The sequence below is a fragment of the Plectrocnemia conspersa genome, unplaced genomic scaffold (assembly GCF_051122295.1).
Source record: "Plectrocnemia conspersa isolate PC_06_02 unplaced genomic scaffold, ASM5112229v1 ptg000009l, whole genome shotgun sequence".
Classification (NCBI taxonomy): Eukaryota; Metazoa; Arthropoda; class Insecta; order Trichoptera; family Polycentropodidae; genus Plectrocnemia; species Plectrocnemia conspersa.
This window is the reverse complement of record NW_028277173.1, coordinates 12,605,588-12,626,861: the sequence shown is the minus strand read 5'-3', so window position 1 is coordinate 12,626,861 and position 21,274 is coordinate 12,605,588. Positions and strand designations below refer to the sequence as shown.

At 28.3% G+C, this 21,274-nt stretch overlaps 1 protein-coding gene across 2 annotated transcripts in view; it reads right to left on the bottom strand.

Annotated features, from left to right (window-relative positions):
• The window catches only part of trh (PAS domain-containing protein trachealess), a 221,874-nt gene extending 204,151 nt beyond the window's left edge, over window positions 1-17,723 (bottom strand). For both annotated transcript variants that reach the window (XM_088191700.1, XM_088191701.1), the window contains exon 1: window positions 17,420-17,723. In XM_088191700.1, coding sequence (XP_088047826.1) covers window positions 17,420-17,604 — 185 coding nt within the window. In that variant the 5' untranslated portion in view covers window positions 17,605-17,723. The remainder of the gene's footprint in view (window positions 1-17,419) is intronic.
• Between the last annotated feature and the right edge of the window lie 3,551 nt (window positions 17,724-21,274).

Sequence of the window (21,274 nt, the reverse complement as noted above, 5' to 3'; positions counted from 1 at the left end):
TTTTTCACTACCGTATTTATGTTAATAATAAATAACGTAAAGAACACAGGGTCAGGGCCCAGATTGTACCTTTGAAGAAATCCCGAAGGGGTGAAATATTATTTTGATAATCGGCTGTTATAGGCTACGAACTGTCTACGATCGCTTAAATAACTCAAGAATACTTAACCGAGTAAAAACATCTGACTAACCGAGGTCTGACATTTTTTTACTGATAACATATGACATACATTTATATAGCTTTTCATGTTTCATGTGTAATGCTTTTTTATACGCTTACTTTTTGTAAAAAAATATTATACAACAACAAATTGTTGTATCATATTTCACATATAAACAAAAAATATATACAAGATTATTTACATATTATACATAAAGAAAACTAATTATTATAGTTGTACTTCTCTGGCATTTATTTTAGAAAATTCATTCATTACAATTTACACATTTAATGGTATTGCATTAAACTTGAAATAGAAAGATTAAATAATAGTCAATTTCTATACATAGTCGATCCAAAATAATATTGAATCAACTTTTAGTTATTATTTATTTATTTTTTATTTTATTTTTATTTTTTTAGATTAAATTAAGACCATCGTGGCCTAACAGGTTACCCCAATGCGCCACGATGGTCGAAAACAAAACATTATATACGAGTCAATAAAAATAATAAGATATTGAAATTTACTCGTACATTTTTAAATGCAAAATCTACAGCCATTTTCTACAAGTCAGCAACGTCTAAAAATTTTGAAGACGTGCAACAGAATATATAATAGAAAACAATAATCGTAATAGAACTATATTCTGCTTATGCTTTATACATTTTCAATTAAAATTCAATATCTATATCCATTGTTGCAACCAATTTATTTTAGAAATTTTAGATGAGTATAAATATTATAAATTTGTTGCACCTGCCTACAGTAGTTGCAGTATACGTATTTCAGTATTGATCATTAAAAATATAATGGATTCTATAGTTTTATCGACGAGTAAATCTGCATTGCTACGGCATCATTTATAACCCAAATTGCATTCGCAAATACCGGTATGATCTCCCTTTGCAAATCCTCAAGTAACAAGGAGTCTTGCGTATAGCTAGCGGACGTACGTAGCGTTCAGCTCAGTAGTGTGTTGAAAGGCCGAATTAACATTCCTTCTGGCTTATAAACTGCCTTTTAACGAGCTCAAATTGGATTGACGGAATTATGGCCACATTGTCCAGTGTCCTGGCAGTGCAGGACAGCTCTAGCTGCCCACCGATCTGACACACACAACTCACCTAACTCTAGCGCCGCGGACGCATGTCCTTAATTGAACCAGACCAGACGGACACCTCAGTCTATATATCTTTGGCCACTTGATATCAATTCCAAGTATGCCGACGACGACCGTACCGATATCAACAAAGTGTCCTATAAAATGTGCGGGTACTTAAATAGGACATTTATGGTATGAACAGTGATTTTGTATGAATAAATATAGACACGTATGAATGTAGCTGAACAAAAAATATAGATGTTATTGATCAAGTTTGAAGACACATTTATGATCCATATCACTAAACATATCTGGCTTAAGCACTACTTTATATATTTTGCGCAATTATATATACTTATCATCAGTTATTATGATAATGTCCCACATTTCTGCGTATTTATTTTTATTCCTTCTCTATACACATTCACTTCAAAGCAAAAAAAATCAAATAGTGTTTTATCCAGCCTATACTTAATATACTCGTACATATTTAGTAATACATAAATATTTGTATCTGTGCTGAAATTTTGAATCCTTACAGAGAAAATTATTTAGACTCGAGACTCTAACTTCTCTCAGTAATAGCTCAATAACAATTGCTCAGCAACACCACTTCACAGAATCTCTATACAAAAGCATATAATTGGAATATTTTATATGTATTTAGTATATTCCTAATAAATATTATGTATCAAAAATACAATTGTTTCACAATAAAGCATTTAAAAACCATCTCGCAAAATTTTCAATGTACAATTTAAACAAAATTCCATATTAAATGAATTTCTTTAAAAAATACGGCAACTACGACCACTAAAAATAATTGTGAAATGGTAGATGAAAATTTATTAGATATCTGTAAATGACAAAGATCGTTTAAAATAATTCGAACGAGAAGTTACGATATTAAGAATAGTCCTGGTTGTGGAAGACCAGTAAAGATAAACAATAAAGGTGTAAATTTTACTCAGCTGGCCGATAAACTAAAACAGTTCAATTCAACAGTGCATAAACACATAAGAAAGATTAGAAAGGCATGGAGACAATGTTTCACAGAAGAAAATAAAGTCGATACATATCCCAGGAGCTTCTGTATCTTGAAGCTGAGTCGGCTTATCTCAACTGTTTGATAACCGGAAATGAGAAATCGGTGTTGTACGACAACAATCATTGTAAAAATCCGTGGTTATTTAAAGATTAAATAGCAAAACATACCTCGAAGCCTGGACTCCCGGATGGTGGGATTGCAAAGGGAAAGGGCCAAACAAAACCAGCAAGTTTATATTATGCTCGAGGACGTAAAAAAAGTCCTTGTGCACAATATAAACTTGCCAACAGAAGTCGAATAGTTCTACAATACGTTAATACGCGTCCCTATATGACGAAATTGATTTTCAAAAAAATCAAGGAACTAGGCTAGATTATTTTATATTATCCACCCTATTCTCCAAACCTTGCTCCTTCTGAAAACCATTTATTTAGATCGTTGCAACACTTCCTAGACGGAAAAAAATAATAATGTAGACGATGTGAAAGGGGGCTATCGCAATATTTTGAATCAAAGCCTTCAACGTGTTATGCTAATGGAATTAAAAAATTGATTGAGAGGTGAAAGAAGGTTACATATTTAGAAATAAACATTTAATAGTGATATTTTACTTTTGTTATAAAACAACATTTATTTCGAAATTACCTAATATTAATATTAGCTTATTAATTTGTGTTATTTCTATATTAATGTATTATGTTATCATCAGAAAAATTTTGCACTTTAATTTTTCTCCTAATGACAGGCGTATTATAATAACTTATACAATACAACGGAACTGCTTGCGCAAAATGAAAAAATTAACATTACATAGTTAAAAGATCCTTTAATTTTTCAATTTAAAACGGCTATCCTTAAATTTTCAGAATATTTTATTCGAATTGATGTTGCTATGCGGAACTTTCCGCATCCCCGTAAAAAGGTTTAGTGACTCAATGTTATAACCATAAAGGAGCGCCATTGAAAAGCATATGATCCTATAAAGGAACATCAGCAGCACACGTTCTTGTATCAATCCCAGTTTTTTCTTTGCTTTAAACCTTTTTTCCTTTTGTACATTGAACACACCCGCGCGCGTCACAGAGATTCGCATTTTTTACCTTACACAATTGAAAGAATTCGAAACTTTTTTTAAATTAAATTAAATTTTCAATATATTGTTCATTCTCATATTTGCCTAGTTTTCTATTTTTAATATAAACTGTCCAATTTTTTTTTAACATATGTTTTTCTATTTATATATTATTTTAATATTGATTAAATGTTTCAATATTATAATAAATGAAAAAAATATTTTTAATGAAGTTATGCTATTTCAAAGAACAGTTTAGAAAGCTCTGACATAACAATAGATTGTCATTTCTGATAACATCAACCTGCGTTCAAATCCTTTCAAAGTTTTTTATCCCTCGCCCCGTTCGTGTGCTCGTCAGTCTCATTTGCAATTTGATGGTTTGATAGACATTTTGTAGATGTTTTACAGCAGCAATGCTACGCTCCGTTCTAAGAATCCCATGAATAAATTTTACCTTTATAAAACACAGGTTTTGTTCAATCGGTCCATTACCCATACGTACTCGACTAATTAATTGTAGTACATTCACATTGACATTTTTATTATTTATTTATCGTTTACACAAATGGTTAATTTTCGAACATGTCCTTTTCTTGAGACATACGAGTGGAATAATTAAAGACCAGATTCTGACTCACGCTTAACATGTGCTTTACCAATTAAGCTACCTGGCCTTTCAGTATTCAGTAAAATCGAAAATTCTTTCAATTAAATTTAATAAATTCTCCGCCTACTTGAATCTCGTAAAAAACTTTGTTCGGCAAATAATACTGCATTGATTATTTTCGATTTTCGGGCAACATTGTCGTTTCGACCCCTTAATTTCACCAAAGCGGAAGACCCCAGTTCTTTTTGACCAGACATGACCACTTTTGCCGATATTTATTGAGGCACGTGCTTTCGGAAGCTCGCCGGCTGGTACCACGAAAACAATTACCAACATGCGTTTTACTCGAATCTACCATTCTCGGAGATCAAGTTTAAAATCGCTTATTTAAAAGCTAATTTAAAATACTTTTGAACTATCACTTTTATAAGTCATATTCCCACAGGCAGAAAGGCATAACAAACTGTAGTCGAAGGAAAGCAATTATGGTAATGGCCCAGTAATGAACTATATAAATGCGCAATGGTGTACGAATGGACATGGCCAATTTGGCTCGTTCGTGCTAATTCAATAAATTAATATGATAAACAAAGTAAAAAGGGCATTTGCCGAGTACATGGCCACGATATGCTTAGGTTAAGTACAAAGGGACAATAATATATGGCGAATCTTTGCTCATCTACTAATTGGAGTAAAGCTGCGTGCTGTGCTTGCAAACTGTCTCCTTTTACTTTCTAGTGCTCACTACTATATAGGGATGTAAGCGGCTCAAGATTATTTTATATTATATATATGTATGTATTAAAATGAGTCACTATATATAAATTCAGAAATAAAGTAAATAATTTACTAGCATTTTTCGGTTAAGTATGTACGAAAATAATAATATTAACCACAAGATAATCTTTTAAAATAAAGAAAAAAATATTTTGTATTTTTATTTTTTGACGACACGTTGAAAATGTTACTCGTTAGGCAACACTGCCATTTCCGTTTGGTTCCGCATGACGTGTCAAAGCAGTCAGACCACAGTTGCAGCAAGGATGTGTTTGCAGTGTATGTTGCAAATATAATCAAATTCTAATTCCGACAAGTGCAAAGCTAGAAACTATTGTTGAAAATCATTATCAATGACATTGGAAATTATGTTGTCAAAAAACAAAATGTGAATTTTAAGAAGGAAATGTCACGTTCATGATCACTAAATAAGTGGGAACTAACAACAACATATAATAGTTCTCAATAGTAAAAACGTAATAAACGGTGAAGGTGTTTACTTATTAGGGTTAATAAGTGAAATAAATAACATTATGTTTAGTACAAAAATGATTTTAATTTTAATTTTAATACGTACTAGATATTGTTTATGAGCTGAAGTAGATCATTATTAAATAATTTTCAATACTTTATATGTACGAATTAGTTTGACTTTAATTAATTTATCCGTGATTAGGAAAATTTAGGTAGACCTAATATGATTTTCTAGACACGATATAAATTGAAAAACATTATGGTCCATCTGGGTTTCAAAGCCAGGTCTTTCAGGTCAATAGTCTGCGACTAATACAACGTAAATCGTGCTCGTTTATATAAATAAATTGCAAAAGATCCAGACATTTTATAATATCATACATATTTATCATAAGAAAATATGTATACACTTTGCTAGACTTTCGAGTACCAAAATCTAGAAATTAGGATCAAGGACCGGAATGAGGTACGAAGTAACCCTATTTTAATTTGAGTTTTAATGAAATTAAAATAATAAAAACCTATTTATTTATTTCTTGCTTTAATTGTGATATTTTAATAGATAACATAAATATTAGCCGTGTATGATTATTAATAACAAAAGTTGAAAAAATAATAATTTTGGGTTTAAATGTTCTCCGCTTAAGGATGAAAATGATACGATATTTTAAAAAAATCATTACACTAAAAATATATTTATGATTTAAAATTGAAAATAATTTTAAATTTGAAAATAATAAATATATTATTATTTTCGAATAATGTTTTAGGTTATGCAAATTAAATAATCCTCCTTCCCTCTTTAACCTTACAATCTCCCAAGTACAAAAATTAATCATTACCATTTTCGATACGTTTTTTCAATACAATATTTAAAAATAATAAATTTCAGGTCTATATTATATTGTGCCATTTAGTTATTTAAGGTTAAAAAGTTCTCATCTTCAATCAAAAATCCATGGATAATTTTTGCATAATATGTAAATCCTATAACGGGAAAAACAATTTATGTTTTCAAAAGTGTATAGACCTAATTTTACGTAAATAATTTACAATTAGCCACGACTCAAATTTGTTCAAATTTTAACAATTAAAGAACATATGCATAAATAATCTTGATTTTTTAATTACTATTCTATTTAATTTTCTAACATTAATAAAAATAATAATGAAGTACTATTATATATAATTCTGTTAGAGTTTATTAGTTAATAAATGAATTTAAATATTTATCAATGATAAATTGAAATAATAATATTAAATTATAACCCACCATATGTTTATTTTACCTGTATTAAGAAGTAAATGCAACTTTGTGCATGGATTATTAATTTTCTACTATATATAAATTTTATACAATTACTTGTGTAAATCAATGTTAATAACTAATTTAATGATTATACACTATAAAATGTAAATTGGATTTTTTTATTTTAATAATTAAATAATTACTTTTTGTAAACCCTGTCATTAGTCGGTTCGATGTGTACAGAATTGTACCAGCATACTCGAAGCCAATAATACATACACACGCAATGTACCCGCCGATTGTACACGAAAGGGTACTTAAAAGGGCCAAAGGGACCTCATCAGGAGCATGTCTCTGGCCGGACACGGTTCGCAACAATGTGATCAATCCGCCGTAGACATTGTTTGTTTTAGTAATTAATGCTTACAATGAGGCATTAACATTTATCGCATCATATGGTACCGTGAGAAAAGTAGTTCGCCTTCATTGCAATTAAAACCGACTATAATTATCGAACTCGAGTCAGTGTATTTTACAAGCGAATACAAGTATAAAAGTATATTTTTATATATAATATAAGGCACATAAGCTATTGGAAAATAATGGAACAATAAAATATATATGATTATCAATTTATAAAGAGCTTAAAGCTCATTTGATTAAACTGTTAATATATTTACTAAATATATAGAAGGATAGTAAGAACGATAAAGTTAGCCATCTAAGAGAAAAACTTACTCCTAATTGAATGGCTGCTAACTGATATGGCCGATGGAAAATTATTGCAAATGGCGCGGCGTACGTTTGAACCGGATTCAATGAATAATAAAATTGCATTTATTACAATATAATGCCAATATTGCGATCGATTTAAATAGATATCGATTCGGTGTATCCTTTTGTTTTAACTATATACAGAGAATATAGATTGCCTTGCGCGTATATGGACAATTGAGTATATTGCTGTATGTTAAATATGTATTTTAAATGAATAGGTATTCATCAATTTTGAAGGATGAATATATATTTAATATTATATAAAAATAAAACATAAAACCAGCACGATATATGTATGTATTAAATGTATTGATATTACTGTAAATTTACTACTTGAACATAAAATGAGTTAGCTTAAAGCGTTTCAGTGTGCAACAATGCTACAAAAACCATCAAAAACGGGCTAATAATATATATGCATTTTTTTATTAATTGTAAATTATTTACAACAAATTCAATTAACTACTATGTCTATTAAAACGTTTTATTAAAAAATATTCGCAATATAATTCTAGTGCGGAGAAATCAAATGTCTTGTTGTATGCGTTATTTATGTTTTAATTTTCCGTTATATACTTTCTATATTCTTAATTAGATTATAATATTATGTAAGCATTTTATAAATGCTGGAAATCGCGATTTAAGTGAAGGTTAAAAAAACAGATATAATTTTAGTAAATTCACACTAAATCAGATTATAATAATAGTCAGTAAACGAAATAATTGTTAACGTAACGATGTCCTGAATACGTTAACACTCTAGACCAAGAAATGACAGGTGTGTTAATCGTCTCTTAGAAGTCGTAAGTTAAGACCCACGAATTTTATTACATGTGGTGAACAGAACTCAAACGTTGCAAATCTGTGATTTTCAGAAAAATGTGTATATAAAGAACGAGCTGAAATGGGCTGAGCAATACCGAAACTAGACAATTAAAGAAATGATGAAAGTTATTTGATCGTGGATAATTTTGACGTCGTTTTTTATTACTTTTTACCACCCATTGTGTTGTATTTTTTTTTACGTCTAAGAGCTGGAAAAAATATATTGCCGATTGAAATGTCCATGCTGTGACACATAGGGTTGAAGCGCTATGTTATATAGTTGCATGTCAATGTTAAGGGTAGGAATAATGTTTATATTCAAAGGTCATATGTAGTGCTTCTAATTAATTATTTTTTTAGATTTCTAAAAAATAATTCAAAATGATGATTTCTAACTGCTTGAGTAATTTTTAAAATTCGCAAGAATTCTCATAGAATGTTTTTTTGCTAAAATGGAATTTATATAAGACAAAAAATAAGTTTAACCCGCTAAATTCACAGCTGCATTCAGAGCAGGTAGTACTGAAATAAAAATAATAAAAACATTGCTTGACAACATTTGAGTCAAAATATATTATTTCTAGTTAGAAGGTGGTTGCTGCAACTGTAAATTCTATAATCGATATGGTTAAGAAAAATGTCTTTGCTACCTGTAACCTTTTAGTTGATAGAATGGCTATATTAGTTTTATCTGTAATTAAAGTCCAGAAGGGACTAGGTATATATTAAAAATATGCTTGAAGTTATTTATATTAATATTTTGCTAGTTTTTGATACAAACCTACTACCATTATTAGGGAGCCTAACTATTATACATATTTAAATTAAAATACGAAATCAAACCATCACTACGTTTTGCACAATCGTATTTTGCAGGTGGAGCTCAAATATATTAATACACTGTTAATATTATTGATACAATCTAATCGTTAAGAATAATAATACCATATGTATTTATGTAAGTATTTATATATACACATGTCAATATTGACAATAATTGTAAATATGGTCAAAGATAAGCTCGTAAGCCCAGTCAATACGCATTGTGGTGGGCAATTAAACAAGGCAGCAGCCGGAGACAATGCGGCCGAAGGCAATTGATCAAATCGATAATAGCATCTGCTCAGATTGAGGATTGTTTGTAAATTTCACATTGCCCCGTGCGCCGCTTTTTAATTTATGGCGAATTTATTCCGTACGCACTTATCTCGTCGCATCGGACGTCCATTATGCGGTCACTCGTTTTAGCATTATATTATACTGCGGAGACGTGCTGCAAAAAAATTAACCGCTCAAAATTTTCGCGTGTTATGTAATAACAACATAAATAATAATTAAATTCAATTAGCTAAGTAAATATTTAAAAATATTTTCATAGCATGTAATTCAAAAAAAAATATCTAAAAAAAGAAAACTTTCATTTTAATATGTAACAAGGTCAAGAAGAAAAAAATAACGCTTAAAATACTCTTTGCATTCTACAATAATAAGTTTATTGTATAAATTTACCTAAATTAAAACAATATGCTTATCATAAAGATAAAATTGTTCTATTCCTTTGAATCGTTTTTTACCACAAAATTTAGTTTAAAAAAATATTTTATTTTAATATTTTCATATTTATACTTGATTAAATTATATGTATTATATTAAGTATAAAGTTTTTAAGTTTTTTTTAAATTTAAGTTTTAATTATCAGTCGTACTTTGGTGTTAATACCTATGTACGTAGCTATTATATCTTTGGTTATATACATTTGAATCTCACATTCCGAAATTTAAAAAAATGGCTATTTACTGTAAAAAATATGTTTTATGAGTATTGTGGTATAGCAAAAGGATTGTGCATTACGATACTTTTAAACCTGGCCAAACAATAACAAAAAGTTTCAATTGTGATCAGCTTGATCGTTTGAATGAAGTAGAAGTTACTCTCAATAAAATTAAAAAATTTTACTGGACGGTTTTATCTCATCCACTTTTTCTCCAGACCTTGATCCTTCTGATTATTATTTATCTCGATTAATGCAACACTTCCTAGAAGAATAAAAATGCAGACTTTGTGAAAATGAAGCTTTTGAAATATTTTGAATCAAAGCCTCTAAAACTTGATGGTAATGAAAGCTTACATATATTTTTTAAAATAAATTTAATTTTAAATCAACAAGATACAAATAAGCATTTAAATCATTTTTTTACTTAAGAAACGAAATTAATTTCTGAATTACCTAATATACAACACATTGCACATTTAACTAGACTGGATTTACCTACATGACAATAAGGATTATTTACAGTTAATGAAGTATTTTTAGTAATTTACATTTGATATTGTATAAACTCAATTTCTGTAGTTATTTTCAATAATGATTTTTTAAAGCAATGTAAAATAAAATGATTTTGGAGTATTTTATAAAATAATAATATTGAAAAATGATGATTTAAAACTGCCGTTATTCAAAAATATGGCACTTTTAAAACTAATCTAAAAAATTTGTGCAAAAACACAATTTGTTTTTTGTGTTTTCCTATGCTCTTGCCACACACGATTATATCAATCATTTGACATAACTTTGCTGTGTTTTGTGTTGCTTTTTTCAACCGATTACAGAAATTTTCACGACACGCGTGAACCGCAATCGTGATACACTAGTCACGACACGACTGACTATATTGTGATCACGACACGCGGATCAATAAATACCGAATTTGACTATTGTATCATAATATGCTCCGACAAGCAAAAGCGTCACTTATGGGTTGCATTAAAACAGTAAAGATAATAAGAGCTGAGTTAACTGTGATATAGTTCCCAATAGTTTCTAAATAACTGGTGAAATGTAAAACAATAATTAACTATAACCGTTTAAGAAACAAAATTTTAAGCTCACTGCAAGAAAAAATATCACAATCATAAAAAAGTAAATTATCTGTCTGGGTGGGTGGTTTTATCTAATATTTAATACATACTAATATTTATTTTAAAACAATAAATAAACAATACAATATAATACATCAATTATTACTAAATCCATTCATACAATAATTGCTAACTTATGAGATTCATTGCTGCAAATATCGTTTAAGGTAGGATATTTTGCCGCGCATCACCTATTTTGCCATTTAAAAAAACTCGTTTCCGAAAAAATTGCATAAATAAAATACTGGGCGCTAATTATCCATCCATAAAATATAATTATTATGTTTCTAATAAACGAAATATTATTTAGACAATCAGTTGCCATATGTTAGAAACTATCTACAATCGCTCAAATAAATTGAAAATAACCGAGTTAAATCATCCGAGAAACCGAGGTCCGACATTTTTTTTTAATAATATCTTATGACAAACCTTGTTGAAAGCCTTTTCAAAATTTGTATATACAACGTCTACTTGAATTTCCACATTAATGGATTTTATCACTGTTTTGGTGAAAGACAGAAGGTTAGTAATAATAATCTGGAGGGACGAAACCCATGCTGTTGGTCCAACAAAACTTGCCGAAAATGATTGAAGATGAATTTATGGAAAATTGTGTAAATACAATTAAGTTACCTTTAATATATATTTCGATAAGTTGTAGTAGAATACATAGTATGTATTAGCATTTAAAAATTTTCTATTTGTGCCAACTGTAGTTGAGCCACAAAATTCCGATATTATGGAAATCCGTTAAATCTATTAAAATTATACAAAACTCTTTTATTGTTGGTTTAGTAAACCTAATGCTTAAATGTGAAAAACAGATCATAAATATTCAATCCCTTTAGATTTCGCACATTCCATGAAATCGGAAAAGTGGATAAAAACCATTTCGCATCTGGAATCCAGGTCCGACGTAATTAAATTAGTTTTGTTTTGAGTATCGATCGATTGCATTTGAATGAAATCGATAATCGTCGGTCAGGCAAAGTGAAATTCCCAGACCAATGGTGTTCGCAAAAAGCGAGAAGAGATGGATAACGAGCATTGTGGTGAGTCCCTACCTGAAGCGGCTCGGCTGACAGACGCGGCGACAGTTTTTTGACAGGTCGGTCGCCCAACGCCCAGCCCTTCGCCACATAAGGGCCCGGCCGACCAGCCCAAAGCAAAAACGAAACAAACCACAAAGACAAATAAATCATGACATGATTTGGTCGGTCAGTCAACTCGCTATCGATCTATTAGCTCATCGATCAGGTTATGTGTTTTCTTATAGGGTATAGAAAACTGGCATTTTAATGTTAATTATCAATGTATTCACACTTCTTAATTTGTTGTAATTGTTTAAATGACAACAATATAAGATCTAAAATTAAAATAATATCCCTTCAATTATTAATTTAAATCAAAGCATTGTTTGACGTAACAACATCCTAATCCAATAATTATATTGTTACCGACAAAACCAAATAGTTTTTAAGATTCACTTGAAAAATTTAAAGGCCTACAAATATTAATTTACTGTGAAAACAAATCATTTGTAGTAGTGGTTACTTATCTTATAAAGCAGGTATATTGAAAAAATATTTAGAAAAAAAAATTAAACCCTTAGAAGTCCTAAAAAATGTCCAAAAAAATTTTATATTCTCAAAAGTAATAAACTTGTTTCTGTTGAACAGTTAAATAAAAATCATATAATAAATTTCTATGATATTTCACACTACAACTATTATGGGGTTAAATATTTCGTTGTATGCAATTAAACCCCAAAAACTTTTCATACCTATAAGAATCCAAGAAAATATCTAATAAGAATAAAAGAAAAACATTTAACTGAATTGGTAAATCCTGCTTGACTTTTCTTAATTTTCATTAAAATTACTAAGTTTAAATAATTGACTTTACATATTCATTTATTTTGAATGAATTGGACATAATATTTCTAGCTAGGTGTATTTTATATTTTAATATTTTTTAAGAAAAATAATAATTTTTGTGAAAAAAATTTTCAGTTTACATTGCAAAATTCCGCATGAAATATGCATCATGCTGATGCTACTTTACACGTATTGCTTCTCATGTTTACAATTTTGTAATTAACTACTATATAATATAAAATAAAACGTAGATGCTTACAATATAAATCATTTACTACTCAAGCTTAAGAAAAAATAAAATACAATGAATTAAGTGCTAATTTTATGACATTTATTTGCTCTGGAACCATTGATATGTGTTCTAAAGTAATATGCCTCTAAAGCAATATATGCTTTAGTACTTGTTGTTTACATTTAAATTTAATGTAAATGAGATTAGTGAGTTAATATGTTTACACAAAATATTTTTATAATATTTTCTGGTAAGACAATGACAATTTTCTTTGATTGTGTATTGTATATTATTATATAGTTTTATTTTTCATGACTTGCAATTTTAAAGCAGCAGTATAAATGGTGTTATTATACACCGGACAGGCATATGTTAAGATGGGTTTGATTCTTTTTTTTAATTTTGTAGTAAGCGCGCTCTTTCTATTTAATATCAGTCTAAGGGCCGCAATGGTAGAAAGCCATTTAAAGCAATGTTTCATGATGTATTCCAAAAATCTAGGTGTAAGGCATTTTATTTAACGCTAGATTTCCATCCTATGTTACTAACTGTACCTACACTTTAAAGAAGCGACGGCAAAGTTTGCTTACTTTTTAAAAATATTACCTATCGAAATATTTATCTTTGTGTAATTTTTTAAATAATAATTGTATGTAATAATTTAAAACCTCAGATAAGGGCGTATTTTTTTAATTTTCAAGTATCGTTCGTATACAAGATAAAAATAAACGGCCCGAAAAACTTTCCTGATAACCTCCAGGTGGAATTTTACGCGGTATCAAATGTATATTATCTAGTGAAACAATATCGCTTCTACTTTTTAGGTATGAGCGTATTAAGCGTAGAAGAATATGTATTCTTTATTGGGATACGAAGTGGTGCAGACGAGAAGACTTTCGCTCAATTATTCACCAAAGCTAATTATTTAAGTTTCATAATTGCGATCCGGTAAGCCATTTTTTAAACTTTTGCCCTTGTAAATAATTTAATTTATATACATAATAATTTAATTTAATTTAATTAAAAAATGTAATTAGTAAAAAAATATCAATTTTTAGCTTGTCATAGATGAGCGAAAAATACAACGATCTAAGTACAACCTAACTGGAAAATATTCGGAAATATATATGTATTAAAATAATTACTTTGTGCCTAGAAACAAACTATTTTCGCTTTAAAATAATGTTAGTAATATTAAATAAATATTTTTTTTAAATAAAACCTATTACCTTTGAGGTTAATAAAATGTTTTTACGTATTGAAAAATTCATGGTTCAGATTCAGATTAACTTCAAGAAAAATAAAATAATATTTTTTCATTATATAAATAAATAGAAACAAATTACTAAAGCATTTTTTTATTTTTAATACATATTGGTTACATGTACCCACTCTACAGTGGATACGAATATGACATCAAAATTTTGTGTGTTAATTTAAATGCAGAAATAATTTGTTTTCAGGCAGAAAATACGTTTTTTATTAAGAAAAATGTTTTTAAAAAATCCCTATAATAAATGCACATTTTATTGTATATATTGTGCGCATAAATTGTCCTCTTTCTCCTTCTCAAAAATATTAAGACAACGAGTTGTATTACTTTTAAGCAATAAATACAATTTTATATTATTCTTTTTTAATTTTAGTAAAATTAGTTATATAATAGTTATTAATTTTAACAAAAAAAAACTCAATAATTTTTTTCCCTAAACTATTATTTAATTTTAATTTAACTGCATTTTTTAAATTAATTCATTAATTTTTTTTGTACTACATTCAATCGACTAATAATATTTTTATGCTTTCATAAATAAATAAATGCTTTTTATCCTAATATTAAACATACGCAGCATGTAATTGTATTAGTATATTATCTGTTCTCAATATCAATTTCACTACCTTTCAACAACGACTAATGAAATATATTATTTACATAATGTATGTAAACTATTTATATATGCATAACATATGTTTTATATTAGATTTAAATATTAAGGTATGTAAATATATAAAAAAAAACATTTTTCCAAGAAAACTTGACAAAAAATATATTTTTATACTCGCGAATTTTTCATACGTAGACGCTAGATTGAATTTTCAACGATTATGATTTACGACCGTTGACATACATAGTGCGTGATCTCTTCATCGAGTACTAACATGATCTGATGATTGACGGCTATGTTGAATATTGAACGCGGCGGGGCGCCTAAAAGGCTCACAAGCGAATATATTACTTATACAAATATATGTACATAAGCATTTCCATTGATCGGATATAGAAAGAAGAAGGCTCAAACATGTACTGGAATTACAACCTAAACAACTATATTTATGGCAAAAAAAAATATGATGTAATTACTACATTTCAATAATGATTGGAAAAAAGTAAGAAAACATGAAGAATGAATACTTAGAAAATAATGTATCTCTGCAGTATTTTAACAAGAAGTAGAGATTTAATATAAATAGATTTATTACTAGATATTTTAGGAATAATTTTAGATAGTGTATTTAAGGACACATTGTACAAAAGTGTAGATTTGCACAATCGTATTCATATGATAATTTATAGAAGAAAAATTTAGCGGATTTTACAACAGATCTTTTTTGTTTTTTTTTTGTACTTTAAGTTATAATAAAAATAGAATATAATAAAAAAATATGAATAGAATATAATAAAAAAATATGTTTAATTAATTTACAACAATCAGATCTTATAAATTTCGCTAGTATTTCTTTGTATTTTTTCACATTATATATCTATTATTTATCATTTTATAAATGTTGTTTAAACATAAGTTTTTTCGAGTACTACACTACTAGATTTTCCTTATCTTTACAACCGCAAAGTCGAGATCATACGGAATTTCAGCGGCAATTTATAATTTTGAAAAACTATTTACTTTATTCCTTCTAAAAAATTTGCCTTAACAAATCTGTAGAGAATTTTTAATTATTCACGTCGACATTTGTTATTAAATCTGTTTCAGACAATCTACTCATACGTTATTTTAAATCTAATATTAAAATTAAAAATTTACTATTTTTTTTAGAAATTGCAGCTTTTAAGAAGCACCGCATAACTCGCTTTTCTGACTGTAGAAATTTTCTAAAATTTGTATTGTGTATTTCACATTATGTAAAAAATAATATATTTTTCTGAAGGGAGAAAAATTGTCACTACTGCAACAAATGTTTCACACTATCATATTTTTTATATACAGATCAGGAAAATTCAGGGTAAATTAATAGCTTATTTTAATCAAATTCGTATTTTATTCCAAGATAATACTAAATAGCGTAATGGAATTGCATTGGAATTTTTTGAACTATCTTAAAATTATGGCAGTAATTTTTGGATATCAAAAATTGAAATGCTGCTGCAACAATTTTTTTTACAAATTAATATTAAAAAGTCTCAATATTTCTAGCTTTAACATTTTTTCAAAATCTATTGATATCAGATATATTACTTAATCATTTTATCTAAAACTAGTTTTTTCTATTGTGCTATTATGATTTTACTAGAATATTTTGTATTTTATTTTTCAATCTGATGCACCTTAAATCTTTCTTAAAATTGAATATCAAGTCGAAAGTAAGAGAGCAGTAATTTAAAAAATACCACTCGAAAATTTATTTTACAAAAATAATATTATTATATATTAGTAATACATCCTTTACTTTTAGGTAATTTTGTCCTAACTTTTTTGACGCGTTGGGTTAACCTGTTAGAGCACAATGATCGTAATTTAATTCAAATATATTGCATAATTCTATACTCTATTTGCGTTAACACAGTCAGTTTGAGAGCTATCCATTTCATAATTATTCATAATTTAGAAAAAGATGGAAAATTTGAGTTTACTATTAGCTCTAAAACATGCGATACGGATATACGTTAGATATACTAATCATTACTCCGGTTTATTTTTTGCACACATTAATAGATTTTTTTTTATAAATATGTTCAAAGAGTTGGTACTATTTTCGACTTCCGACCCCGCATATCTACTATCATTATATATTTACTTAAATTTATATACGATTCAAAAATTAAAAAAAAAATATCTTTGATTTTTCATTATAACGCATAATTTAAATGCAACACAAATTATCGTTTTATGTTAAAATACTAACATTTAATCACAATATGGTTAAGCATTTAATATATTTTAATTAAAAATATTCGATAATTTATTAAAACTACTGACATTTGTCAAATATATGACCTAATAATACACACTTGAAAAAAATTGATAAGGTTGTAAATTAAAAAAAACTTACCGATAGTAGGGAAAGGGCTGCGGAACATGTAGGTCCATGGGCATGGGCGCGGGCCCGTGCGCATGCGCGTGTGAATGCGCGTGCGCGTGCGCGTGCGGGTAGTCGTGCTGCATGGCGGGCGGCACGTGGTGGCCGGCAAGCACAGCCGCCCACGGCGAAGCCGCAAATCCGCCCGGCGGCTCCATCCCGCCCAACACTTTGGCTATTTTATGTCAACAACCACACACAAATTCACCAGATCATCTTCACTAAACTTTTTATTTTTTATGCTCTACGTTTTTTTTCTATTTGTTTTTTACAAGTACGTTGTAATCAATCACCCGGGAGTCTACTGGAAGTAAGATTATAGATAACTTGCTATTAGAGAATGCTTAAACTATATTTTGTATTGTTTAGAACTCGTTAATATAATTTAATTGAGCTATTTTATTTATTAATTTATTTTTAATAATCTCTTCAGTATATAAATTAAAATTAAAATAGATATGTATCTATTTTTTTTAGATTGACTATTGTATGGATAAAATATTATTATTTATTTATACACTGAAAAAGTTTTTAATACCTAATATGTACGACCTAGCTCGATTTTAATTAATCATCCCGATATTCATCAGTAAGATTAAAAAAATCTAGGTAAAGCTAATCTGTGATGATCGATAGAAATTATAATTATATAATTACTATTAATTATTATCTCCCAAACACGATAGAAATTGAAAAACTTATTAATCAGCGACTTATACCTACTACTCGTCTATTATGCTTGTATATTCAAGACCTAGCTCCATTTCAATTCATCCGTAAGATTAAAAAAATATATGATGATTGATTGGAATTATAATTATTACAATCTCCTAAAATAATATTAATTAAAAAACATTGAAAGTCATATAGAATTTTAACCCATGTGTTTCAGATATTAGTCATTGAATTACACTCGTATAAATATTTGTAAAATAAAAAGAGTAAAAGGATTAATATCTACAGCGAATAATATCGCAGATTCAGAACTAGTATTTACAGTTTCATATAAGTATATCATATACAAAAATCATATTATTAAATCCAGTAAATAACAGAAAATTTTTTTTCTACGTAAACTCAAGGCTCAAGAAAATCTATAACGCCTAATGTTTGCGAAAATAAATTATATGAGCACCAGTTAATTATTTTTATATTTTTACTTATATCTCATATTTATTAATATATATATCTCACTAAACACTCACTACACTAATTAAATTTAGTTTCACTGTATTTTAATTAACTATCAGGAATTTGTAAGCACTACCGTAATAAAATATTTTATAGACTGCATATTAATTAAAGGAAAAAAAATAAATCAAATGAACTTACATGGTTACTCAAATTTTGAATAAAACAAATAAAAATAATAAAATTTGTTATGCGAAGAAAATCGATGGCCGAAGTAAATCATATTTACTGCAGACCATAAAAAATGAATTAAAAAATTACCATAATTTTAATTCAAAGCCTACAGAAAATATTTATACATAAAAATATTACTATACAGATAAATATTATATAAATATAATGCATAATTTTTAATTGTTATATTTACAGTCTCAACATTGTATTTAATATTTTAATATATTATTTAATTTACATATAAAAGTACAGGTGAGCTACAATTAGTATATATTGATTTAAACTAAGCTATATGAAGCTAAGAAACAAAATATGAATTTATGCGCTATTAAGTCTTCAATTTAGAAGATGGAATTAAAATTTGGTGTTCGAATATCAATCATAGTATTTCAAGAATAACAATCATAGTATTTCAAGAATACAAGAGAATTTAACACAAATCATAATGTTGTGTTGTTAAATTTGACGGGTATCATAAATTCAAAAGATTTTATTAATCACTTGAACGCCAGCGACTCGCCGTTGCGTCCTTTGATGATTATTTTTTTAAAACAAATTAATTTTTTAAAACAAGTTTACGAATTAATAAAAAAATGTTTTTTATTAATTACTAAATATTATTGTACTAGCTTCATTATTCAGTAAGCTAAGTATTATATATTTATTTAAATAAACAGATACAGTCGTGTGAAGAGAATTACTGGTAACTCACTAAAAAGTCACTGGCGTTGAAAGGGTTAAATCATTGACGTTTATAATGAATAAATCTGCCTTTATTTGTATAAATTTTGGCTAGTGTTGAGATAAGATATAGTCATATATTAAAAACAATAGACAAAACATCATCAACGGTTGCTATTTAAACCGGGATCTATAACTTTCACAACAAGGCAACAATTCATAGCCCCATAATACACCTCTGAGACAATTTGTTGACTCAATAGAAATCTTATTTTTCCATTTTATCTACATAAAAAAAACAAATAGATACATTATTTATTTATGACACAAAATAATTTCAATCGACGTTAAAAATTCCTATATGCTTTTAATTTTATATGCACTTTTTAAACAAAACTTGTTTAGGCCAATATTTTTTTGACTAAATATATGCATTTTGCTCAAAAGCATTTAATATAAAGCCTTTAAGAAATAAATTGCATTTGAAAAATAGTACACATGTTCATAAAAAAAAAATTGTGCCTCAACCATAAAATATATGACTTAATAAGAACGACATAGTATTTTTCTAACAATAAATTTGCATGGAAATATTTTACAAAAACATGTGGTTGATCTAAAAATGCTTCACATGTACATATATTTTTTATATAATGTTATTATTCGTTTTTCATAAAATATGTTTTAATACATATACTACATTGGCAGTAGGATATGGTTCGATTGATCAGTTTCAAAATATGATTAATAGTATTACTATTTAAAAAAAATAATTGATATTGCAATTTTATTGCAATACCAATATATCATGAAAACAGAAATAATTAAATCTTTGAAAAAACCGTCTAATACAGTGGAATATAATTTGCTCTTGTAATCTAATAATAACTATCTTTGCCACTTTACTTTAAAATAACATTAGATAGGTTCAAAATTATATAAATACAATGCATATTTAGAGAAAAGCGGTGATATTGATGTTACTATCAAACTTAAACTAAAATCATTGCTGGACGAAAAGAAAAAAATAATAACAAATCTGAACCGTTACACTATTTATATATACAAAAAAATGCCATTTTTTTAAATAGCAGTAAACTATTTTAATATTAAAATATTTTTATTTTATTGTTATTTAATAGACAAATAGCTCAATTATATATTTTAAGCATTCTAAACATATCAAAATATTGTATTATATTTTAAAATGCTCTATAACGAAGATATAAATAGAGTATTTAGAATGTTCTAAACGAAGTCATGACGTTATTAAATCAAACACGACTGAAAAACTTCGCACGCCAAAGTTTGCCGAAGCACGAAGCAAAGATATAAACATCCGCTCACACATAAACGAATCAATTCAAATATCAATACTACACTGTTACATGAGCCGCAGTAGTGCTCTTTAAACTATTTCGTTTTTCAAGAACATTTTTTTGAAAAATCGTTTTGTTTACGTCGACGGAACCGACAGCACTGAAACACTTTGCTCCGCGTCCGATATTCTTATGTAATCGATGACGAGAAGAGACACACTGTGCGCAGCGAACGGATTTGCACAATCGGCGCGCAACGTGCGCGCCAATTCGAATTCGCGCGGCGCGCAGGGGTGGCGAACGCGGGGGTTGAGGTCCGCTTCCGGGGACGATCACAGTACCGACTCGCAGGAGCGATCCATGGCTCGGCCCGATCGAAGAGATCGACGGACAGAAAACTACGCGGCGCGGTCCGGTCGGAAAGACGACGCGTGTGCAGACCGGGCGCGCCGACCGGTCATTG